Here is a 27,231-nt window from a genome sequence, read left to right on the forward strand (position 1 = left end):
ATACAAAGCTCTCATTAACAGTGTTTAACACCAAACGAAACTTACCAATGTCCTGGTGAGTATTCTTCATCAGAGGAAAGACTGGAATAATACAAGCTCATCTTCATTCGCAATGTTTAAAATTGAACTGAATACGGCTTTTTATAATGAACAAAATGTATTTTCGGGAAGGAACTGCTTATCAGCATTTGGGAAACTGAGGGCGTATGTGTAAAAAACAGGAAATGAAACAATGAGAACCTTTGGGAAGTGATCCAAGTCATAAAACATGTCATTTCTCAAAAGTGAGCTATTAATTAGAAAAGGTTTGAGTATGGTAGCCTTGGTATATAAATGGTAATATCTAAAAAGTTAATGTTAATGTTAAAAAAGTAAAAAGTTAAAGAAAGAAAAGCTAATGGGAGTTCCTATTGAGAAGACTGATCAAAGATTGAATCTTAAGATGGGCGTTCTAGAAGGAGGAAGGAAAAGTATTTATGAATGGTCTGAGAACTTTGATGGACGCCACATCGTTGGAGGACAGACCATCTATTATAACCTCAAAATGATTTGTGAATCTGGTGGCGCACAGACTCGATCATTGAGGGAAACTTTTCACTTTATAAAAGCACAGAGACTGAATAGCGATCGGGTTCTGTTTGTGAATATCTTGGATGGAGATGAGACGAGTAGGAGGATCGATGGATTAAAGAAAATGATGAATGACAATATATTTGTTGGATCAATGAAAGAATGGGCAGAGAGTTGATCTCTATGTTCAGAGAGGGTAGACTGATCGAGTGATCATAGGGTTAATGATAGAATGACCATAGGGTAGATTGGTAGAATGATCGAATGATCATAGGGTTAATGATAGACTGGGTAGATTGATGATCATCGGGAGAAAAGAGGGCGTAAGAAAAAAGGGTAAGATTTTTGGGTGGCAGAGAGGGTATATGAGAAAACCCCATGTAAATAGATGGGATGGTCTAGTGGTCCAGGATCACCCTTATTGATCTACTCAAGGGTTTTAACCAAGGCTCTACCAAACTATTTCCAATTTGAACTCAAAATGCTAGTTAAACAACATTTCTAAGAATTAACTTCAAAGGGTCAACAAATTCATTTTATAACAGATCTAATTCTCATCCAATAATTTTCCTTACCAACTGTCATATTGTAACACTTTAATAAACCTTCGAAAAATGTCTCCCAAATCAATAAATTCCCTTTTTACTTTACAAATACTCATCTGTAAATGATGTATTCAATTACAGTTTCTCCCAATTTGTTTGGCCTAAATGGCCGCAAAAGTGGCTGCCAACATGCAGTACCTTTTTATCTACCAAGCAAGTATTCTCCCACTTAAGACCTCCACCAAATTTTTTTTAATCTGGGATTTCTAATTATATGGATGCACACTCTCAGGACATTTCAGGCTGCTGTTAACAATCCACTATGATAAATTAATTCCTTTACCCACAATTAATTAATGAATACAAATTGAAGATATTATCCTTATCACATTCATTTAAAGATTCATTGTTTTATGAAAATCAATATTCGTTAAAATCTGGTGTTACCTTTTTTTCGGTATCAATTTCAGCAAGATTTTCTTTACTAATCTTTTTTTCCCATATGATCTACGTCTAATACACATAAACACAACACAATTTATATGCTGATAAAATTCAAGTTCATATATATCAAAAATCCGTGGACAGAGTATTCTGATAAATCCATATAAGATCTCTTACAAATTTGGCTAATTTTGTACTCCCACATATATGTATATTTTTTTAACATGAAGCTGATATTCATAAATAGCTTTTATTCTCATATAAATTCTATCAAAAATGCAATCCCAAGGTTACTCACAATTCCTTACTATAAATTAATGGCTGCTTACTACTCAGCACATCAAATCTTTGTATTCCATCTGCCTTGACAAAAGAGATAATCTTCATAATCAAATTGTCTTTTTATTTTATTTTACGGATTTTATGGATATTTAATCCCATCCACATCAAACTATCTATTTCAAGAGAGGCACACTGTCAGTTTTAGCAATCTTTTAAGAGAAAAAATACACAAATTCATACATTATGTATATTTGTTTGCGTTGGAACCATTATTTGCAGATCAAGATGGGTGTTTCATAAAATTTGTCCCTCAATTTTAGAAATGCAGTTACACAAACAGATAAAAAATAATAATTTATTCTTAGAAAACCCCTATAATGTCCACATTGAAATCACCCTTTTGGTTCCCACAATAACTTATCCAAATTTGACAACACACCCGTTTGCATGTCAGTCGACCACTGACCAATCAATCATGCAAAGCAATTAGTCCGAAATTCCCGCCTGATCATCATGTGACTCTTGTCACTTGGTTCCCCAAAAAAATTGCAAAGCAATTGTTCCAAACTCTGTAAATTCAAAAAAAAAAAATTTTTTTCCCCAAAATGCTCCCTAAAGCCACATTTATAATTGGCAAATATGAGGCTTCCAGAATGAACTCTAATCTTGGATCTTTTAATTCTATGTTCCAAAAAATGTCCAATTTCGGCATTTGATCAATTAATTATTATTTTGTTAATAAGCAAAAAATAAATCATTCTTGGTCCGAAAACTTTTCAGACACAAGAAGCATCGACAGTTACTCATGTTGGTCTAGTGATCTTATCTGTTGAGGCCAATCGTCATTTGGGATCTGCAGCAATGAAGGCCTAATCGTTGTCTGAGGTACCAGTAAGCACTGGTACCCTTGATCTTGGTTTTTCCCTATGAACCTGTCTCCTATTTGAATATGGACAACGTCATCCCCAGTGTCCCATATTTCCACAATTAAAACACCTGGCCTTGTCATTGCCTGTTCTTTCAGGGCTACCTATCCTATTACTTCCTAGTTTTCAATTCTTGTCCTAATCTATCCAATCGACTTCGCTCAAATGTACCATTTCTTGGAAACTCCTTGGCATGTCCCTTTGTCCACAAATACCAATTCTCGATCTCCCTAATGGCCTCTACACCATAAAGATTGTACATAGAATATGTACAAGTACCTTTTCGTGGAATATCTGGTTCAACTTTTCTACCCTGACAGGCCCTATTTCCCATTTCGCCTATAGGAATGTATTAGGCAAACCGCTGTGTGGTGTGTCTTCTGAGGTTGATATGACAGTCGTTCTTCACTGGTGATTCCAGGAAGAGTCTCTCCAACTTTCAATTGATGATGGCAGCTGAGTCCAGGAACACCTCCTTTTTGTACCACCGTTTCACCAACCGATCCCCAAACTGATCGGACAGGTAAATGACCACCGACAGGTGGGGAACCACCTATCGGTCCCTTGTCACCAAAGCCAAAACACTTTTGCGGAGGCCAGGTAATTGTGTTCCCTGTCAAAAAGGCACACCAGATATTAAGCATAAATATAAAATATATATTCGGACCTTTCCTTCACTTTTGTCAACTTACCACCTTGCTCATTTTTGAAGGTATCTTCACATTAACATAAATATTCTGATTCCACATTGATTTCACAATGTGGATTTTATCACATTTTTAATCAAACTATCTTCGAATGAACTCAAAAATCAAATCAAAAATCAAATCAAAATCAAATCAAAAAATCAAATCATCTTCCTCTAAAAAAAAATTTTCCCTAAAAAATCAGTTATTTCCCAATCTTCTGATATCCACTCTAATCCATTTTCCTATCAAGTCTTACAAAAGAGCCTGGAAGAGAATGGAAAATCAAAAGCTCTATCAAAAGAACAATAGTGTGTTGTTCCAAACCCACCACAACAAAAAAACATCAGCCAAAAAAAAATCCTACTAAAATTCAATAGAACACCATTTAGCTCAATGCACCCTAATTCCTCATTTCACGAGTAGGAAACACAATGCCGCCTCTTGGGGGCCCTCCAGGGAGCGAAAATATGCTTCCCACTCATCCTATTACCTCCATCAAAAAAGAGGATATTACATTTAAATCCGTTTGTTTGTCTGTCTGCACAGAACAATTTTGATTTTCTCTGCATTCGTTGATACGAATTACAGGAAAATTCCATCACAGATAAACCTCACATGTACAATTTTGTAAAATCATAATCATGTCATTGATGACATGGTATAGGCACCATAATTGTTTTAACACAACAATCTTAAAATCACCGAGAAAAAAATCCTGGCAAAGATCCACAATCCCTGATTGCTGTGTCAATGGTAATATTACCGACATAACATATCAATATTGATTTATAATAAAACAATAAAATTAAGATATAATATCTCATGGCAAGGGGCAATGCCACCTCATGCCATGCCCGATGGTTCAGGGAAAACAATAACGTTTACCTGCAGGACATATGTCCACCCAGGCAAAACCTACCCCAGTCAGTTCAATAAAACCCCCCAAACAACCCGATATAACGCTGATCTGGACCACACCCTACCACAAAACACCCACCAGCCTTTTCGGTGGGGTGGGGGGGGGGGGGTGTAGAATGATGGATGATGAAAGGGATAAATTGCATCCAACACCAATCCATGTTGAACAAGGGAGGAATTCATGGTTAACATGCATCACATAGATTCATTAGTGAGACAAAATTAATCAGACAGATGTGAGACAGTTCATTGGAAAAAAATGTCTCAAATGTTTCAGATGCCATGTTGCACTATGGCTGCATAATGAAAGCCACACTTTCACCAGTGGCTGCAGAATTGTCATCCTGTTGACAATTAAAAGTTGGAAAACCATCTCAAAATGTTTTGCCAAAAATCATAACCACTTCAAAATATTAACAATTTTGCTCCAATCATGCTCAAATTATTTTGAAACTCTATTTAACCAAGAGAAAAAAATGGATGGAAGAAAAAAAAAAGAAAATAAGACTAAAAAGGGAAAACGAGAAAAAAGAGAGAAAAAAACAAGACCTGGACTCAGTAAGAGGCTGCAATAAGGGTTTGAGGGGAGGGGGGCGGGAGCTGGCGGGAGGGATGGGGGGGAGGGGAGGGCAGGACAGGTAATACAGGTGTTTTTTGGCCTCGGGGATGTTGGATGCTTCCATTGTGATGACTGCAACTTGGTTTCTGGGTCGTACCCATAAACCCAGGACTCATCACCAGTGATCACTGTGTTGAGGAAGCTGGGATCGCTGTTCACAGTCTCCAGCATGTCCTGTGCGATCTCCAAACGGAGTTGCTTCTGCTCAATCGTTAGCAGCTTTGGTACGAACTTCGCTGAGATTCTCCTGAAGCCCAAATCCTCCTTCATAATGGAATGAACGGTGTTGAATCTTGCAGATCGTTTCCACTTGGGAATCACCAAGCTTTACACAAAATTTGATGCAGTAGCGTTGTTCAAGTTTTTCCATCATTTTGTCAAAAACGAAAATCCAACGGCGCTCACTTACATGTCCTCACTCATCGGCGGTCTGCCGTCGAATGACAGCTTCTGCAGGTGGGAAAAAATTCACGCGTGCGCATTAGGATCGCCTACATATGTGCACCAATCAACGCCTCCCTAGCTTCTTTTTTTTTACGCACGAAAAATAAAGGTCGGATACTTTTTGAACACAGTAGTATCAGCGACAATACTCCCAGTCTTAAAATGGAAGAGATGTTGAATAGAAGACTTAACTCAAAGACCCCCCTAAATGTATCCTTCCTTAAAAGAAGATGTCAACACCTTAAACTGGAACACGCTACATACAATGGGAATTTGGGTGTTCTTCAAGGAAAACCTCGATACCTTTGCTCATTTTTAAGAAAACAGATGGAGAGGAAGGTACTGATAAGAATAACGTGGTGTGTGATAATACTAAGGTAAAACAACTTCAGGTTTCTCTCGATGGAACACCTTATCTGTGAGATAGAGTGGACATTAATTGGGAAAATAATGATTATGCCAAAGCCTACAGGTCTTACCAAAAGGTGTGTGAAAGAAATGGTAATCAGGATCCCATTTTGGATATAGTCACGTTTAAAGTCTATATAAAATCAATGCGATTGACCTGAGCGCTCAAAAGGAAACTATAAAGTCCAATAGAGTGGATACTTCCCTATACATTGAAAGAGGAGAGAGTGAAGAACTTGATGCATATTGTTTGCTCTTGGAAGAAACAGAACTACAGATTAATACGGATAATGGTGTTATGACTATCATCACATAAGTAAAAACTAGAAAATATATTTTCGTAATATATAAAAATGAGTAAAGTAACAACTGACGTATATATTAATCAAATCAATCATGATAAACTATCGTCTTGTGTTCAAAATCAAAAACCTTGTACGATTAATGTTCATACAATTAAAAGAAAGGGTGATATAAGAATTAGTGTTTTGCTCACAAAAGTGCAGGTGAATTAAATAGTACCGGTTCACTTAGTTTTAAAATGTCAAAACCTATGTTGAAGAAATATTCACAAAAGGAGATAAATGGGGGATTTCTTCCATTTTTAATTCCTCTATTTGCCGGTTTAAGTGCAGCAGGAGCTTTGACGGGTGGTATTTCAGCAGCGGTAAAAACTGCTAATGAAAAGACGGCCCAACTGGCGACCCAAAAAGAATTGGAAAGACATAACAAGGAGATGGAAAGACGCAAGGGGTCGGAGAAACAAGTTAGTGGAAGCGGTGTAATTGTAGATTTTGCTGAAAAACTTGAAGGCCTGCCTAATAAAGCAAGATCGTTAGTTGGAGATGCGCTTTCTTCTATCACACAGATGGGCGTAAAACTAACTAAAAGGGGGGTAATGGACTATATCTTTCTCCTAAATAAAAAGAAAATTTATTTTCGAAAATAAAATGGAGGAGTGGTTTAAACATTTTGGAGAGAATACAACGTGAAATATAGAACTTGGGAAATATTGCAAACAGCAAAACCTCGATAACGTAAGTAGTTGTATGAGGGATGAATTAACAAAGCTGCCTAAAAATACAACGAATATTATTATGAATTTAGAAGCTAATACTGGGAATGGCACGCATTGGACTTGCATTCATAATAGTCGGGATAAATATTATTTCGACAGTTATGGGCTTCCACCGCCTCTTGAAGTAATTAAATTCCTACAGTATGGTGTTTTTCAAACATTTCAAGTCCAAGAAGTAAATTCCAAATGTTGTGGCCAATTATGTTTACACGTATTATTTCACCTCAACAATAATGGAAAATTTTATGGTATTATATTAAATCTTATGTAAAATGACCTACGTTGGAAAAGACGGTTCTATCTTTAGGGGATCTCTGGAGTCGGATGTTGATTTATCAAATTATTATGCAAAGGCCCAGGCCGAATGACAAAAATATGATATAACTAAAAATATTCATATGAAAAATAGTTATAAATTAACCAATTATCCGAGCCCCACAGATGACAATTACTTGGTGAGATTAGGTGATTTATCTATATATATAAAGCAGTAAAGTATGTTTGTTTGTTTGTCCTCTTATAACTCGAGAACTACTCATCGCAGAGAAAAACCAAAGGCATATTCGGAATCAGTACGTCTCAGAGCAACTACAGCACACCTTAAATTTTAAAAAACTTCGGGTTTTAAAATTAGCGTATTAGTGCAGAAGCGCTAGCAGAAGAGGGAGGGAATCGAAGGGAGGGAGCGCAGCGCTCCCTCTAGCGCCACTGTATGTTCGTTTAATACGTACGCGCTTTGATGGGCGGGGCGTATGGCGTTAATGAAATGGTCGAATGCGGAAGTGCTTGAAGCCGTTGCGAGCGACTCGCACGATCTCTTGTCATGGTCCACAAGATTATCACAGAGACGTGCAGCTTCCAGCATTACGAGATATGATCGAGACCTAACTTTTGAGGCCAGTCCCAGCCTTCTAGGCCCCGTGGTTGGTTCAGACGACCCCGACAAAGGACGTGTTGGATTTTATCGCGAGCCGATTCGAGCGCCGACGTGCTGGCGAACAAAACCAGTCATATCTTTTTAACGCGTGGTTCGATTTTTTTACAAAATAAACTTTTTCTTGAAAGGCTGAACCGTGCGCTCACAACGATACCGAGTTTGACCCTGGGAGAGCCGTTTTGCGCCGGCAAAGGCGCCTTGTTTTCCGTGATGACCATGTCGTGCTGCATAGATTACCATAAATTATAATGTATTACCGGCGGCGCATTCCGTGACGTCACGGCTCACTTAATTGCAATTATCTCTGGGATTCCTTGGCCGAATCGTACCAACTTCTATCTATCTATAATTCCAGCAATCTCTGTGTGTCTGTCTGTGTGTTTGTCTGTGTGTTTGTCTGTGACCGCTGTTTCTCGACAACCACGGGTCCGATATACTTGAAACTTGCCAGGTATATTGCTGGGGACCCGAGGATGTGCCTTTTCAAGGTTTCATATTAATCGGACAAGTAGTTACCGAGCTATGGCGATTTAGCCGTTCGCCGTACGCTTTGGCTTTACGAATGGACCAAACCCCCCCCCCCCCCCTTCACATGCCTCCCCCCCTTCACATGCCTCCCCCCTTCACATGCCTCCCCCCCAAAGCCCTCTCCCTCCCACAGATCTCTCGATGTCTCCATGTCTCTCGGTCCCTGCTCTCAAATGTTGTGTTTGTGTCCTTCCCCCTCTCTCCCCATCTTGTCTACCGCTCCCGATGTTATTTGTTTTATGTGTCTGTTTGTCTTTCTGTGTGATTAATTTTCGCTCTTTCACGAGCCTCGATCTTGTATACAAAAAAAAAAAAAAAAAAAAAAAAAAAACCCATTTCATGTAAATAGAGGGGGGGGGGGGGGTTCTGTGGTCGTTACTGGCTTTGCGAATGGACCAAACCATTTCATGTAAATAGAGGGGGGGGATATAATTTTAGATATATATATAGTACGGGCATGCCCTAGTATATATAAAGCAGTAAAGTATGTTTGTTTGTCCTCTTATAACTCGAGAACTACTCATCGCAGAGAAAAACCAAAGGCATATTCGGAATCAGTACGTCTCAGAGCAACTACAGCACACCTTAAATTTAAAAAAACTTCGGGTTTTAAAATTAGCATATTAGCGCAGAAACGCTAGCAGAAGAGGGAGGGAATCGAAGGGAGGGAGCGCAGCGTCTCCCTCTAGCGCTTCGCAGTGCCAGTGCTTCTGTTCGCGTAATTAGCGTATTTCGGAATGTTAATTTTTCAACTTCATTATTCGGAATCAGTACGTCCCAGAGAAACTTCGTAATGTTAATTTTTCAACTTCATCCGATTGACATGGGACCAACGGCATGTGACAGAGAGTGAAACATACATGCCACATTTATTTGACGGCAATGAGTTCCGACTTCCGGGTTCGTGCCGCCAACCCTGTTAGGCGCCTCTTGCGGCACACAGGGAATTAAGAGTGAACTGGTACTCAATTTGCCGACCTCGGTAGGATGACAGGATGAGTCAACCCCCCTGGTGTTAAGGGGGAGGAGGAGGGGAGGGGGAAGAGGAGGGGAGGGGAATGGGGGGGGGGAGGGGGAGGTGAAGGGGGGAGGGGAAGGGGGAGGGGGGAGGGGCCCTTCTTCCCCCAGGCACCCCCACACCCTCCCCTCCCCCCTTCCCCTCCCCCCTTCCACTCCCACCCTTCCCCCTCCCCCTCCCCCCCCATTCCCCTCCCCTCCTCTTCCCCCTCCCCTCCTCCTCCCCCACCCGGCAATGCCGGGTACTTCTGCTAGTTACAATATAAATCCACAGAGAAAACGGCAGATTTTGATAAACAAGTAGAATTTACAGCCACAACACCCAGTTCTCCAGACCGTACACCTTTTCATATTAAATTTAACACGTCACTTACAATTAAACTTTATAAAGAAGGACATATAGTTTTTTTTTTTGTTTTTTTTTTGTATACAAGATCGAGGCTCGTGAAAGAGCGAACATTAATCACACAGAAAGACAAACCGACACATAAAACATATAACATCGGGAGCGGTAGACAAGATGGGGAGAGAGGGGGAAGGACACAAACACAACATTTGAGAGCAGGGACCGAGAGACATGGAGACATCGAGAGATCTGAGAGAGGGCGAGGGCTTTGGGGGGTGGGGGGGCAAGGGAAGGGGGCGGTGGGAGAGGTATAAAACATATGGACACTGCCAGGACTTCCAGGAAAGAAGTTGGAATTTCAAACAAGGTGGATCTGGGGTGAATTAGCGGGGGTAGAAAAGATCAAGGTTTTGGATGGGGGAAGATAAGAGATGGTGGTGAACAGCTGTTTTAAAGACCTGGAGGGAGGAGTGGGATTGAAGGGAGTGAGGGAGTTTGTTCCAGAGGCGGGAGAAAAGAGGAATGAAAGAGTGAAGGTGAGCAGAGAGCCGAGATTTCGGCAGTTTAACCATCAGAGGGTTGCTGGCAGATCTTGTGCGACCTGTAGGAATATTTGGGGGACAGAGCACAGAGAGAGCTGGGGGTGCAAGGCCGGAGAGGAGTCGGTAGAAGACAGAAAGACCACCTACCTGCCTGCGGTGAGTGAGTGAAAGGCCCTCAGAGATAGCTTCATCGCGGGAGATTCCAATAATTCTGAAAGCTTTGGTTTCAACAGCGTGAAGCCGAGCTAGGTGTGAGGCAGGAGCACCGGCCCATAGGGGAGAACAGTATTCCATTGAGCTGCGGATAAAAGCCTTGTATGTGGTGAGGAGCTCAGGTGTGCCGAGGAAGGACTTCGCACGAAGGAGGATGCCCAGTCGGCGACTGGCTTTGGAGGCCAGCTTGGAAATGTGGTTTTCCCAAGAAAGATCATGGCAGATAGTGAGACCCAAAAGCTTGAGCGACAGAACTTCTTGGAGAGGATTGTTGAGAAAGTAGATGGGAGGGTTGTCCAGTCGATCTTTTCGGAGAGACATAGTAAGAGTGTGAGATTTGTCAGGATTGAAAGACATGTTCCACTTGTTTGACCAGTCTGTGATTTTGGCCAAGTCTTCAGAGAGTGAGGAGGCTGCAGACTGCCGATCTGAGGGAAGAGGAATGGAGCGGCAAAGAGTGGAGTCATCAGCAAAGAGATAGAGAGGATTTTCAAGAGAGTCAGAGAGATCATTGATGAAGACCAGAAAAAGCACGGGGCCCAGAACACTGCCTTGGGGAACTCCAGCCTGAACAGGAAGAGGAGATGAGAGAAACCCATTCAGGGCCACACGTTGACTACGACCAGAGAGGAAGTCCGCAAGCCATGCATGGAGATTTCCATGGATACCATAGGAGTAGAGTTTGGTGAGCAGAGCTGGGTGCCAGACCGTATCGAAGGCACGTGATATGTCGAGGGAGACAGCTCTGATTTCCTGTTTGGCATTGAGGACCTCCATCCATTGTTGAGACAGGAGAAGCAGCATGTCCAGAGTAGAGTGACCTGGTCTGAATCCAAATTGATGATCAGAGATCAAGCCATTGGAGAAGAGGAAAGATTTCATATCCGAAGCAATGATGGATTCCATGACTTTGCTGATAATTGGGAGCAGGCTGATTGGTCTGTAGTTAAAAGGATCTGTTTTTGCACCTTTTTTGTGTAAAGCGGTAATGTTTGCTGATTTCCAGGATGCTGGCAGATGACCTTGAGCAAAAGATAGGGTGAAAAGAACAGAGAGAGGGTGAGATAGAGCGGCAGAGCAGGATTTTAGGACCCGTGGGCTGATGCCGTCTGGTCCAGTTGCAGAATCAGAGTCGAGGTTAGACAAAAACTCCTCCACCTTGTCAGGAGAGAAGGACACAGTGTCCAGGAGCAGTTGGGTTCGACTGGGAAAGGTGGGAACAGAGAGAGATGGGTTTGGGACTAAAGATTTTGAGGCAAACACAGAGTTGAGGCATTCGGCTTTGTCACGTGCGATGTCAACTGTGTGGCCATTTGAGGTAAGGGAGGGGATGGAGGGGGAACAAACACCAGAAACGGATTTGACCAGACGCCACCAGGATTTGGAGGAAGGAGACAGGTTTGAGAGTTCGTTCTTGAGTGAGGAGAGACAGTGCTTCCTGGCACTCCTGAGGGTAGACACACACTTGTTCCGAGCTTGGTTGAAGGAACTGAGATTGCCTTCAGTTGGATTAGCCTTCCAAGAGGCAAAGGCAAGTTGTTTCAGGGCAACTGCCTCACCACAAGATTCGGTGTACCATGGACGGGAGGAAGGGTAAGACAACTGAAGACGAGATGGGATAAATCTGTGCATGAGAGAGATCAGTTTGCTTTGGAAGAATTCCCAGGAAGAATTGATGTCAGAGGCAGTGGAGATGGGAGACCAATCCAGACGATTGATGGCTGCTTGAAGCCCGTCCCAGTCGGCCTGAGTGAAATGCCAGACTCTTCGACGCTGAGGAGGCTCTCTGAGAATGGCCGGAGAGATGTCCACTTTGACAAGCACATGATCAGAAGAACCGATTGGAGCAGAAGAAGAGCAGCAGACATTAGCAGGGAAGTTTGTCATAACCAAATCTAGAAGAGAAGAAACTCCATTGGCTGAGATCCGGGTTGGGAAATTAACAGATTGTGTCAATCCCAGTGAGTCACAGAAGTCCTTTGCTGAGGTGCCATGACTGGTGAGAGAGGAACCCACACCCAACCAGGTGGCATGATGACAGTTGAAGTCACCACATATGAGGAAGAGAGAGTTGGGATGAGTGGATAGAAGTTGGTCCATGTTGTCAGAGAGTGAAATGTAAATTGAGTCATCACTGTTTGGGGGACGGTACAGAACACATATGAACAAAAGGTGGGAGCGGAGAGGAAGCCATAGCCAGAGGTACTCCTGGGGGTGAGGAGGAGAGAGGGCAGTGCAAGGAGAATGAGGAAGAGAGTTTTTGATAAAGATAGCCACCCCACCACCAGGACGAGGCTCAGGTCTATCATACCGGAAGAGGGAGTAACCAGGAAGAGATGTTGAGGAATCAGAGACATCTTGAAGGAGGAAAGTCTCTGTTAAGCAGATTAAGTCTGGATTGTCAGAAGACGCAGATTGTCAGATTGTCAGATTTTATCAGAAGAAGATTGTCAGAAGTTATCGCAAAAACAAAATCTTGCCCCCAGGCAATGTGATGGGATAAAAAAAAACAGAACAAAAATTTTCCCCCAATCCTCAAGGAAAAAAAAATCCACACACACAGGGACATGCACCACCCTTTCTTCGAAGCAAATATGAAAGATCTTGGGTAAAAACATTTTTACAACAGTTATTGCAAAACAAAAAAACAACAGCCTGAGGGCATAAAAGACCGCCGAATGGAGGAGTAGGGGTATCGTACCCAAATGCATCGTAGGGTTAAGTAATCACTTTGGGTTTTCTTGATCATCCATATTCCCTGTTGCTCCGATGATCACTGGGACAATTTCAGGTTTATTTTTTTTGACTTTTTGAGAGAAACCTTTATCACATATCAAGCATTTGTAAGGTCGCTCTCCTGTATGGATCCTCATATGTAATTTCAAATTGCCTTTTTGAGAGAAACCTTTGTCACATATCGAGCATTTGTGAGGTTGCTTGCTTTCTTCTATGGGTCCTCATGTGTAATTTCAATTTGCTATTTTGAGAGAACCCTTTATCACATATCAAGCATTTGTGCGGTCGCTCTCCTGTATGGATCCTCATATGTATTTTCAATGTGGTGTTTTGAGAGAAACCTTTATCACATATCGAGCATTTGTAAGGACGCACTCCTGTATGGATCCTCATATGTGATTCCAAATGGCCTTTGTGAGAGAAACCTTTATCACATATCGAGCATTTGTGAGGTCGTTCTCCTGTATGGATCCTCATATGTACTTTCAAACCGTTGTTCTGAGAGAAACCTTTATCACATATCAAGCATTTGTGGGGTCGCTCTCCTGTATGAACCCTCATATGTAACGTCAAACTGCCTTTTCGAGAGAAACCTTTAACACATATCGAGCATTTGTGAGGTTGTTCTCCTGTATGGCTCCTCATATGCATTTTCAAACTGCTTTTTCGAGAGAAACCTTTGTCACATATCGAGCATTTGTGGGGTCACTCTCCTGTATGGGTCCTCATATGTAGTTGCAAACTGCGTTTGTCAGAGAAACCTTTATCACATATCGAGCATTTGTGAGGACGCTCTCCTGTATGGATCCTCAAATGCAATTTCAAACTGTTGCTTTGAGAGAAACCTTGATCACATATAGAGCATTTGTAAGGTTGCTCTCCTGTATGGATCCTCATATGTGATTTCAAATGGTCTTTGTGAGAGAAACCTTTGTCACATATCGAGCATTTTTGAGGTCGCTCTCCTGTATGGATCCTCAAATGTGATTTGAAATGGCCTTTTTGAAAGAAACCTTTTTCACATATCGAGCATTTGTAAGGTCGCTCTCCTGCATGGATCCTCATATGCGATTGCAAATGGCCTTTGAGAGAGAAACCTTTATCACATATCGAGCATTTGTGTGGTCGCTCTCCTGTATGGATCCTCATATGGATTTTCAAATTGCCTTTTTGAAAGAAACCTTTTTCACATATCGAGCATTTGTAAGGTCGCTCTCCTGCATGGATCCTCATATGCGATTGCAAATGGCCTTTGAGAGAGAAACCTTTATCACATATCGAGCATTTGTGTGGTCGCTCTCCTGTATGGATCCTCATATGGATTTTCAAATTGCCTTTTTGAAAGAAACCCTTATCACATATCGAGGATTTGTGTGGTCGCTCTCCTGTATGGATCCTCATATGTAATTTCAGACTGCCTTTTTGAGAGAAACATTTGTCACATATAGAGCATTTGTGTAGATGCCCTCCTGTATGCATATTCATATGTTTATTCAAATTGTTTTTTGTCAAGAAACCTTTATCACAGACAGAGCACTTGTGGGGGTGTTTTCCATTGTGGATCCTCATGTGTATTTTGATGTTAGTCATTGAAGCAAAATCCATTTTGCACACATTACACTTATAACGTATTCCCCTTTCTCGAACCGTTTTGCATTTGGTTAATTTAATATTAATCTTGGTGTTGCAAGGCCCAGACTTGCACTTGTATTTATACGGGAAGCGAGTCTTGATTTTGTAATTGTTTCTTCAAAAAAGGCTTCTTCTTCACTGTCAAGCTGTGTCTGGACCTTATTTGTCCCAGATTACTTCTGGATTGTTCTACAGAAACAAAGAACACACCATTTTTTTTTTGGGTCAAAATCAAAATGCAAAATACACACACAAAATACACAAAATACACACCTCACACACACACACAAACATTTTCCCGAAACTTTTATAATTTATCAACACAAAAGTTCGTACATGTGTAAATTGTTTACATTTCCACTCACCAATTGCAAAACGGGATTCACTTCCGTTTGTCATGTGACTATCATCTGAACCTTCCTTTGCAGGAGGACATTTTGAATCTTCTGTGACAGATGTATCGTTGTGTTGTCTGCCTTCCACATTTACAGGATGGACATCACCTGTATTCAAATCAGCATCAGTCTTTTGCAGGGTAATGAGATCGAGAACCATCTTGAGAGTTCATCGAACATGTTACGTCATGGAATGTATACTTCAATTGAAATATAAACATAAGGGCAATACCCATGTGTGCTCACCTGGTAGAATAAAGCAGAATTAACAACCCCACCCCCCCCCACACCCCCCTTCCACCATAGACTACCTAAGACCCCGTTTTTGTAAATGCCAGGAAAATCTGGTGGATGAACGGAATGTTGTGGTCAAGTTTCATTGGAATTGTACGTGTAGTTTCTGAGAAGAAAGGAAATACCTATTTTAGAGGGCAGCCCCTACCCCCCGTACAACCCCAAAGGGGAAAAGATTTTTTTAATGCCATGAACAAATTTGGTACAGCATGGGTGGTGTATCCACCCCCCTCCCCTCCCCTCCGCCACCCCCGTTGAGCCCCTTAGACTTCGATTTTCTTTGTGCCGTGAACAAACATTGGTACATCACAGGTGATGAAGGTTGTGGTCAAGTTAACATCGAAATAGTTTGTGTAATTTCAGAGGAAATAGCTAATTCCTATTTTGGGGGAAGGGGGTGGGGGGGAGGTCAAACGTGGATCCACTTTGACCCCTGGTAGACCCCATTAGACACCGACTTTTTTAATGCCGTGAACAAACTTTAGTTTTGCCCGGCATGGACTGTTAACACACAAGACATGCAGTGTGTTGAAATGTGACCTCCCTTGGACCTGTACGGATTACAAACCTGTTCTTTTTAATCTCCCGCACACAGGACCAGAACATCCCAGCATCTAAAATATTTCCCGTTCGGGAGGCTCAGCCCTCCCCTCAGTCGAGCTAATGGTTACGCCCGTCTGAGTCAGTGCAAGACTCGCTCTCGCTCTTGCAAGTCTCTCGCTCTCGCTCTTGCTCTTGCAAGTGCAACTCTCGCTCGTTCATGCACTCCACTCTGCATGCTCGCGGCACACACTCTGTATGCTCGCGGCACACACTCTGTTATACTCAGGCTCGGCATTCAAAGGAACCCCAGGTTCGTTATTGCACCCAAGCTCAGCACACACCCTTTCACAACATGAATTTGCTCCAGCTTACACATCCTCACCTCGTCATGGTCCGCTTTGATCGCTCCTATCCTCTCCACCTGCACCTGCCATGCGTTATCCTGATCTTTACACATTGTTTCAACACATTCCATGATCTGCTCCTTAACATTCTTTTCTCTCTCACTTGTCTTCTTGTGCTTGAGATTACTTTTGTGTCTTCCATTCTTTCTTTCATTTTCCGTTCTTTTGTCTCTAATCATTCATCCCATTTCTTTTATCTTCTATGTTCGGCCATTATGTCCCATTTTACATTCTTTTCTTACTTGCCAGCATTTCCCTTTTTACATCCTTCTGAGCTGCCCTTAGATCCTGTGTTTCTTCTGATTTGCTTCTTCAGTTCTTTTTGCTCCTCCACATGTCCTTGTACTCCCTGTTTAAGTCCATTTACCTCTTCTTTTATCGAAATTATCTCCATCATTCTAGCCTCACCTGCTCCCATCTCGTTCCGTACACCATCCACATGCTCACCTATCCCCGTACAGCCTTGAGCGTTGCGGCTATCTCATTGCCCATAACCTTCAGATCAGCCTTTACCTCTGCCTGCTCCGCATGCATGTCACTACGAATGCCAGTCAGCCTGTCCCTCCTGCATTTTCATCATCATCTGTGCCATTAGTGGACTAATCAACAACAGCACCTACTCAAACGCAACGGCGACCCACTCACTATTCCGAGCCATTAGGGGCTGGTGGTGGGGTGGGGGGGTGGGGGGGCGTAAGGGGAGGGTTGGGTCCTCAATCGCTTTCGGCACCTCTACTACTGCCCCTCTGGTCCTTCTCCCACAATTTTACACTCATATGCAGCTTCCTGGGCCATGAGCTCTCCATATCCTTCTCAAGTAAGCCCACCAGGACCTGCTCACCTCAGCGTGACATTTTTTTTGGTATACAAGTTCGAGGATCGTGTAAGAGCGAACATAAAACATATTGCCGTGTGGACGCTCTGTGAAGACAGAGCGTGCATGGATGGAATCGAGCTTAATGAGGCGACAATCAATTCAATGGTGGATCATACACAAGAGGGGGCTTTGGGGGAAAATGCCGCGGCTTACCTTCACGGCCCCGATGATGTCTTCTCCCTGTGGAAATTAACTCAAGCGAGAACCAAATTCAATGTACAAAAATAAACTATTTATTGTACGGATACCGATAAATCCAAAATAAAATGCACCGGTATAATCCCTCTAACTCGAGCAATCGTATTACAAACACACACACGTACAGATGGTGAGGATATATGAAAAATAAACGTTGTATGTTTCTGCGTGGTGCGTCTTATCTGTCTGCAGTGTGTGTCCTCGTCAAGGATAGTCTGGAACCGAGCACGTTCATCTAACACAGCGCTGGTGTTGGCGGGAACTGCCTGGTCGTTGGCGCGGGGCGGCCCTCGGCACGCCCGCGCAATCGCTCGTCAGCGCTCCAACCACAAGCCTCGCACGTCATTCGTATGTGAACACAGGGGAAGAGAATCGTCGGTGCTGGTCTCTCCACCAACTTTCGAACTCCTCGTTCCTCCACCAAAGTCCGAAGCAAGAAGGTCCAGCACAGAGAGACAGTCCAATGCAAGAGGGCAAAGGGAAGAGCTCAAAATGCCAGCCAGCAAGAGGTTTTACTGGCGATCATCTGACGTCAACTCGCTTTCCCTCCAACCAGAGCGTCGCTTGTTGTGGCTCTTTTTTGCGCCTTCCTCACTGATTGGCCGAGGTGTCATCGGTCGGTGGCCAATCAGTCTGCCGATTCCTTCCACCTTCCTTCCACCAATCAGTGGCCAGCTTCTTACCCCATGGTGTGATCCTCCCATCAAAACCCTTTTGACCAATCACGTGTGAAGTGGGCGTGGCCCCAGCCTGCCTTGCAAGATGTTTGCCTGCTATGCCAGCTGGTGATGTGGCTGACTGCGGCACCATCGGCGGTGCCCAGAACTGGTTTCCTACCCGTGGTTCTGAACGTCTTATTGTGGGAGAGGGAAATTAATTAATGTGTGCAGCTAAGGGTCTGGCTAAGTGTCTATAGGAGTGCGTTGCCATACAGGACGATGGATTGATCACCAGGTTTGATACAAAGGGGAATTATCTTAGTCCCTATTCTACCTATTACTGGATCATCCTCGTATGATCACAGTACACACTTGATCCGACAAACCGGGCTAACATGACTTCACGTCGAGATTGTTCCAACTTGACAGACAAAGCATGATACCTATACAGATCTACCTAAATCTATATATGCCCTACCCCAAAATTCACAACAATATTATAAAGAGAGCAGGAGACAAGATGGGGAGAGAGAGGGAAGCACACAAGCAAAACAACAGTCGAGAACAGGGACATCAGGAGATCTGTGTAAGGGAGAGGGCTGGGGGTGGGGAGGGAGGGGATGGTACACTGTATAAAACAAATTGACACTGCAAGGAATTTCAGGAATGAAGTCTGAGATTGAAAGAGGTGGATTTGAGGTGTATCAACGGGGGTAGAAAAGATCAAGGTTTAGGATGGGGGAAGCTGAAAGATTATTTTTTTTGTATACAGGATCGAGGCTCGTGAAAGAGCTAACATTTATCACACAAAAAATCAAAACAGACACACAAAGTATATAATAAGGGGACCGGTAGACAAGATGGGGAGAGAAGGGGAAGCACACAAACACAACAGCAGGGACATCGGGAAATCTGTGGGAGGGAGAGGGCTTGGGGGGGAGGAGGCGTGGGAATGGGGGGGGGGGGGTGGTGGTGGTGGTAGAAGTATAAAACACAAGGATACTACAAGGACTTCCAGGAAAGAAGTTGGTATTTCAAAATTGTGGATCGGGTGAAATTAGTGGGGGTAGAAAAGATCAAGGTTTTGGATGGGGGAAGATAAGATAAGTGGTGAACAGATGTTTTAAAGACCTGGAGGGAGGAGTGGGATTGAAGAGAGTGTGGGAGTTTGTTCCAGACGTGGGAGAAAAGAGGAATGAAAGCGTGAAGGTGAGCAGAGGCCAGAGAGACTTGATTTTGGCAGTTTCACATGAAGAGGTTTACTGGCAGACCTTGTGCATCCTGAATGAATATTTGGGGGAAAGAGCACAGACATTGCTGGGAGAGCTAGGCCGGAGAGGAGACGGTAGAAGACAGAAAGACCACCAATCTGCCTGCGGTGAGCAAGTGAAAGGCCATCAGAATCGGCTTCATCGTGGGAGATACCAATGATTCTGAAAGCTTTAATTTCTACAGCGTGAAACCGAGATAGTTGTGAGGAAGGAACACCAACCCAGAAGGTAGAGCAGTACTCCATCAGACTGTGGTTGAAAGCTTTGCATGTGGTGAGGAGCTCAAAGGTGCCAAGGAAGGACTTCAAACGACGAGGATGCCCAGTCCTCGACAGGCTTTGGAGGCCAGCTTTGGAAATGTGGTTTTCCCAGGAAAGATCATGGCTGATGGTGAGACCCCATAAACTTGAGTGACAGAACTTCTTCGAGAGGATTGTTGAGGAAGTCGTTGGGAGGTTTTTCCCAACCGTCTTTTCAGAGAGACAAAGTGAGAGCGTGAGATTTGTCAGGATTGAAAGACATGTTCCACTTGTTTGACCAGTCTGATTTTGTCCAGGTTTGCAGAGAGTGAAGAGGCCTGCCGATCTCAGGGTTGAGATATGGAGCGGCAGAGAGTGGAGTCCTCAGCAACGAGATAGAGTATTGTCTGGAGAGTCGGAGAGATCATTGATGAAGACCAGAAAAAGCACAGGGCCCAGAACACTGCCTCGAGGAACTCCAACCTGAACAGGAAGGGGAGATGAGAGAATTCCATTCAGGGCCATATGTTGACTGCGACAGAAGAGGAATTCAGCAAGCCATGCGTGGAGATTTCCATGGATACTATCGAAGGAGAGTTTGGAGAGCTGGTCGGGGTGCCAGACCATATCGATGGCACAATATATGTCAAGGGAGATGGCTCTGATTTCCTGTTTGACATTGAGGACATCTGTCCATTGTTGAGACCGCAAAAGCACCATGGCACGAGTCGAGTGTCCTTGTCTGAATCCAAATTGATAATCAGAGATCAAGCCATTGAAGAAGCGCAAGGATTTACTAGAGGATGCGATGGATTCCATGACATTGCTGATGTTTGGGAGTAGGCTGATTGGTCTGTAGTTGCAGGGATCTGTTTTTGCACCTTTATGAGTGAAGCGGTAAGGTTGGCTGATTTCCAAAGAGATGGCTGATGGCAGATGACCTTGAGCAAAAGAGAGGGTGAAGAGAACAGAGAGAGGATGTGATTTAGCGGCAGGGCAGGATTTTCGGACCCTTGGGCTGATGCCGTCTGGTGTAGTTGCAGAATCAGAGTCGAGGTTTGACAGAAACTTCACCTTGTCAGGAGAGAAGGATACAGAATCCAGGATCAGCGGGGTACGACTGGGTAAGGTGGGTCCAGAGAGCGAGGGTTTGGGACACAAGATTTAGAGGCAAACGCAGAGTTGAGGCATTCAGAGTTTTCATGTGTGGCATCAGCTGTGTAGTCGTTTGAGGTAAGGGAGGGGATGGAAGGGGAACAAACACCAGAAACAGATTTGACGACGCCAACAGGATTTGGAGGAGGGAGACACTCCTGAGGTGTAGTGGAGTGAGGGCAATGCAGGGAGATTGAGGAATAGAGTTCTGATATAGAGAGCAACTCTGCCACCAGGACAAGGCTCAGGTCTGTTATACCAGAGGAGGGAGTAATCAGGAGAGATACTAAGGAGTCAGAGACATCTTGAAGGAGGAAAGTTTCTGTGAAGCAGATCAAGTCTGGTTTGTTAGAAGCAACCTCTATGGACAGATCTGTCAGGTATAAGCGAATGCTGCAGATGTTTGAGGTCCATACCATAAAAGAAGAAGACCTCGACATGTACGCTGGAATATACGGTATTCTGAATTCAAAAGATAAAGGGCTGAATTTACGAAAGGTGTTTAAGAATTACACGTGTGTAGAAACACTAATGTGCGATGGTCAACAGTTCAAAGTTAGTCGCCAATCGCCGAAGAGTGAATATCTGATGCGCTGTCAAAACCTAATCATAAGCGTTTAAATAACAACAAAACTTAAAATGTTGGCAACCGCATGTTTAAGAGTGTATTGTAGGACTTGAAGCAAGCAGTGCAGGACTTGTGATTGGGAGTTAACATGGGATGGTGAATATCGTATAGATGTGTTAGGAGTGCTTGAATTAGCTCAGGAGGAGGAAGAAGAAGAGGACAGTAATAGAGCAGTTCACTGACATGCATTGAGAATATTTGAGGATAGATGCAATCCTCTGAAGAAATATGGCAATATTAAATTTGTCCAGCCTTAGACCCTCAAAGGAATCATTTTGGTCACTGCTGAATCTTGTGTAAGTTCACCTGGATCAACCTACGATGAGGAGCAATGTGCTGAATCCCCTTCAACAATAATTGTCTGTGAGGCCGCGATTCTATGCAATTGCATCATTTAAATTGGATGTTCAAGATATGTGCGGTGTGTCACAGGCTAATCAGATGTTTCAACATGTACAACTAATTGGCTGTTTATCTCCCATCACAAATTGCGATCTGGACGGGCGGATTATGTGTGCACGTGCAAATATATTTACCTCCGCCACCAAAGGCGGATGGAGGTTATGTTTTCACCCCTGTACGTTTGTCTGTCCGTCTGTGAACAAGATATCATAAAAAGTTATTGACGATTTGGACGATATTTGGCAGAGGTAGTTTATGTGACAAGGACGAAATGATTCGATTTGGGTGAAGATCCGGATTCGGATCCGGCTAGTAGAATTTTTAAAGTGATTCTTTACTATTGGGAGCTGGGACCAAAAACGATATATAACATGATATCTCAAAAAGTTAAGAACGGATTTGGACGAAACTTGGTGGACAGGTTGTATGTGTGACAATTACAAATAGATTCGATGTTTATGAAGATCTGAATATGGATTCAGATACGAGAATCAGAGTCGAGGTGTGTGTGTGTGTGTGTGTGTGTGTGTGTGTGTGTGTGTGTGTGTGTGTGTGTGTGTGTGTGTGTGTGTGTGTGTGTGTGTGTGTGTGTGTGTGTGTGTGTGTGTGTGGTCTGGGAAGCTTATACATTGAAGTTCTGAATGTCCTGAACAAAGTTCAGGGGAGCTTATGCAATGGCGCGTCGTCTGTCCGTCCGTCCGTAAACACATGAAACTTCTCCAAAACCACTAATGGGATTGCGAGCAAATTTGGTGCAAATGATATTTGTTGTGTTGTGCCTAAAGTTTGTTCATGGCATTAAAAAAAATCAAGGTCTAAGGTCTTCCAGGGGTCAAAGTGGCTCCAGGTTTGACCACCCTCCCCCCTCCCCTCAAACAGTAATTTGCTTTTTCCTCTGAAGCTGCACACACTATTTCAATGAAACTTGACCACAACCTTCATCACACCCATGATGTACCGAAGAACTTGAAAGTTTCATCGAAATAGTTTGTGTAGTTTCAGAGGAAAAAGCAAATTCCTATTTTGGGAGGTTAAACCTGGATCCACTTTGACCCCCGGTAGACCCCCATAGACCCCAATTGTTTTAATGCCGTGAACAAACTTTAGTCACAACACAACAAATATCATTTGTGCCAAATTTGGTTGCAATCCCATCAGTTGTTTCGGAAAATAAGTTTCATTGGAAGTCATTACAAGAATTGGGGTCTGAGGAAGTATGCGGGATGGGGGGAGAGGGGGGAGGAGGGTTTTTCCCTCGAAATAGGTTTTTTTTTTTTTTGTTTGTTTAAAGTCTTATGATTATGGTTGTATGATTCTACATGTTTCCCTGTCTTCTAGCGATCATTGAAACTGGTTAAAAATACCTTTTGTCAGTGTAATATACTGTTTATTCCACCAGGTGAGCGCCAAGGTTATTGCCCCTATTTTTGGTAATGTACCCAGGTGGCAGGGTCAAAATGATACTGCTCTTGCACCTTATTGCCAGGTGGTGATCATAACAACCAAGTATGTGAATTTTTACACAACTGTTCAGGAGGAGACAGAATGACAGACAGACAGACAGACATACGGATGGAGCCGATTACAATGACTATGATGAAGCGTCTTTATATTTTTCAAAAAGCGTGGGATAAGAAGGATAAGCCTTCCACGGCTAAAGAGAGGGAACAAACTACTTTCTGCTTGCAGATAACTTAAATGCACCGTTAAACACGGAACACCTTGGAATTCAATGCAATTTCCAAAAAAGAAAAAAAAGGGGGAAATAGCCCCGATTATTCAAATTCCCGAACAAACTTTTGCACATCACGGGTGATGAAGGTTGTAGTCATGTTTCATCGAAATCGTTTGTGTAGTTCTAATTTCGGGACCTGGGTGGGTCAAACCTGGACCCACTTTGACCCCCAGAAGACCCCCTGAGACCTCGATTATTTTTTTAATGCCCTGAACAAACTTGAGTTCCAACACACAAAATATAATCTTCGCAGAGTTTGGTCACAATCGCATCAGCAGTTTCAGAGAAGAACTTGCAAGTGTCTAAGGACGGACTGACCATGCGCCATCCCATAAGCTTCCCAGAAATATGTTTCAGGTGAGGTAAAAATTTAGCTTGTACCCTACATCAAAAAAACATTCATACTAGACAATACAAAACTGCACCAAAAGAGATTACACAAGTTCAAAGTATGCAAAACAAAACAATGGCGGAAGACCAAGATATTTGTTTACATGCGATGTGGTATAAAAAAAAGTCTCATACCAGACGTGGGTCTTGACGCTTCATGCTGAGAGCGGAGACTGCAGACATCACTGAACCCGACTCCAGAGAAACCAGAAACGTTGTCCAGGTGCACATTTGGGGATCCAAAAATCTTTTCACAGAAACTGGAAAGTTCCCGAATAACATTCTCCAAGTTGACGAAAATACTTCCCAAAAGAGAAGAACCTGCAATCTGGACATCTTGCGGCTTTGAAAAAGAATTCATAAATTTACAGAAATCAGCATACATTGCAAATTGTAATTTCTCTTTGGAGAGGGAGAGGAGCTCGGTCCGCAATGCATCCGACTCAGTACAAGCTCGAATAACCTTCTGATTCTCAATTCCAAGCTTATCGATCACTGCTTGGGCTGTTTCTGCTCTGAGGCCTTGGAACTTCAGCCATTCCAAGAAACTCTCCATTTCAACGATGACCTGCGAAGGATACAATGCTTATGTTAATCACAGAAAAGTTATACATGCTATTTTCTTTACTCTGTTTGCAATTTTTGTGAGTTATTTCCATTGACAATCCAATACATTTTTATCCAATAAATGCAGGCTTTTGCATCGAGTTTGTTCACCCGCTGTGTCCCATTTTGTACGTTTGCTTATCAATCAGCATCTAATGAATGTGAGTTATTATATACAGAGACAAAAATAAACCCAGAGCAAACTAGAGGAGACCATTCGGCCCATTATGCTGCGCCACATCAACACCAGACAAAGTTTATCCGCCAAAACGATGCAATTTCATTTGGTGAATGAGGGGAGGAATGTAGATGAGATGATGTGGCACAACCAGGGATATGCCAAGCGCATCAACTACAAATGGGGAAGTACAATTATTTTAATTGTTGAAATAAAATAAAAATGAGAAAAAGCAATCTTTTGTGTTATTTTTTCAGAGGTGGGTGGGGTGGGGGGAGGGGATACGTTTGGGCGATGGCAGTTCTTGGATGAAAAAAAAACACACAGCATCAACCACACACTACCCTTTGACGAGATCCCCCACAGACACGACACTCCACTCCACTCCAATTCACTTCACTCAGATGCACACAATCACCCAATCCATACTCAAGACACAAACGTCTTGCCAATATCCCGATACTCTTCTATCTCTAAAGCTTCCAGGTATCTATCTAATCCGAATTTAAACTTATTTATTGGTTCTGTTGTCACTGCCTTTCTCGGAGACCATACCATGCATTAACTACTCAATGAGTGAAAGAGCCTTATAGTCAGGCAGATTAGGACCGGATTTGAGATGGATATGGACGTTCCGGACAAAAGCGTTAACTTTTCCCACTTGTTACCAGTTAACTTAGCTTTCCATTTTTGATAGGTACCACTTCCTCCGAATACAATATGGAGGCCATCTTGGATTTCCAAGATCGCTGACACGTAAAAAACCTATGTCTACCAATATCTCAGCTTCTAGGCCACTTAGGATCACAATCTTGATGTCTAAACATCAATTTTCTGAGCGAAGGTTTACAACTATACCATTTAGAAAAGCACCAGACGATTTTTAGTAACACAAAAAAGAAACTGAACATCAAACTTGAAAAAAAAATTAAAACGGAATACTGTTAATGTGCTATAGTCACTGAAAATACTGCAAAAAAATAATGTATTCGGAGGAAGTGGTTCCTACCAAAAATGGAAAGCTAAAGCTATGGGCAGCATGTGGGGAAAATTTAGTGCTTTTGTCCAGAACATAGACATCCATTTGCTGAGCTGCCTGACTATTACCTTACGACTGTATTAACTCTTCTTTTCTTTATGAGGCTACGGCCCCTGGTCCTGTCTCTATCTCTGCTGAATAATTATTCTGCACTTAATTTGTCTTTGCCCTTCATATCTTAAACATCTATCATATCCAATCATAACCGCCTCCTTTCTAATGCATGTTACAGGAAGGGGCATTCTTGGGGGAAATGCCATCGGCATAGAAAAGGCCCCTTTATAGGGTATGTGCCATGTGGCAAAGTATAGAAAAGAAGGGACATTCCATAGCTTGTAGAAAATGCCAAACAGAAAATAAGGGACATTCAAAAAATTGTGTGTGCATGCTGGACTGCCCTCGTGTTCTTAGGAAGAACCAAGCAATGCTCTAGAAAAGTTCATATAAAGGGGTGCCCTACGTCTGGCATATAAAATACATCTACTTCTTCTTATGTAAAGTGTAAAGGTATTGTGTTTTTTGTGGTCGTGAGGTTGGAAATGAACTGTGATTGAGTTATTATTGTGATGTGTTTGGAAATCTTAATGTGAATGGGGATTTCACATGGAAGCAGGCCATGGCAGAATGTTTTTGGTGACATCTTCTATGGAAATATGTTGTGGATAATTTAATGGCGCCCCTTTATTGGCCTAATGAGTGAGGCATCAGACTTCCAAGCTGGGGATTGTGGGTTCAAGCCCCATCTGGGTTGAATATTTTTTTCCTTCTTTCTTTTCAAATCTTTTATATAGTCTTGAATAAAGTTTTGTGCGATGAACAAAATGCAATTTGTTCGTCTTTAAAACGTATTCATTCTTAAACCTGATTTTCAGCATCATTATGAGAAATGTCCACAGTGGTATTGTGCCAAATTTTGAGGTACCGGAGCCATTCAAAAATGTGTTGGCCGTGACATCATCACCAGATCTTATCTACCATCACATCAAATTTGAACATGACAAACTATTTGAGCTCCCAAAATGAGTGAGAAAATGAAATATGTACCTTTTACCATGATAAATAAATGATATGCCAATTTTAACACACACACACACACACACACACACACACACACACACACACACACACACACACACACACACACACACCTTGTTTTTAAAAAAATTTTGTTTCTCACAATTCTATCTCTTATGATTTTCAATTCTTATTTATTTTATTCAGTTCTTATTTAAAAATGCATTTAATTAATTGTACAGTATTGGTTGTTCCTAAACTTACATATAAATAATTGAAAGAATTGCTGAAAATGATGCTAATTTCACAACATCCCATATTAACTTTATT

At 42.6% G+C, this 27,231-nt stretch overlaps 1 protein-coding gene across 10 annotated transcripts in view; it reads right to left on the reverse strand.

The window, feature by feature from the left end:
• Positions 1 to 27,231, reverse strand: part of LOC137419059 (uncharacterized) — a 53,135-nt gene that overhangs the window by 10,962 nt on the left and 14,942 nt on the right. For 4 of the 10 annotated variants that reach the window (XR_010982752.2, XR_010982754.2, XR_013621922.1 and 1 more), the window contains 3 exons: positions 24,200 to 24,632; positions 15,240 to 15,377; positions 46 to 3,380 (listed from right to left, as the gene is read on the reverse strand). Coding sequence is in view for 4 of the 10 variants with exons in the window: in XM_078770549.1 (XP_078626675.1) it covers positions 46 to 107 (62 nt within the window). In the remaining 6 variants the exon portion in view is untranslated. Of the gene's footprint in view, positions 5,444 to 15,239; positions 15,378 to 24,199; positions 24,633 to 27,231 lie in introns of all 10 variants that reach the window. The other 6 variants (XR_013621923.1, XM_078770550.1, XM_078770551.1 and 3 more) reach the window with 4 other exon arrangements.

Source organism: Myxine glutinosa, chromosome 1 (genome assembly GCF_964187855.1).
Source record: "Myxine glutinosa chromosome 1, kmMyxGlut1.1, whole genome shotgun sequence".
NCBI classification, from domain to species: Eukaryota; Metazoa; Chordata; class Myxini; order Myxiniformes; family Myxinidae; genus Myxine; species Myxine glutinosa.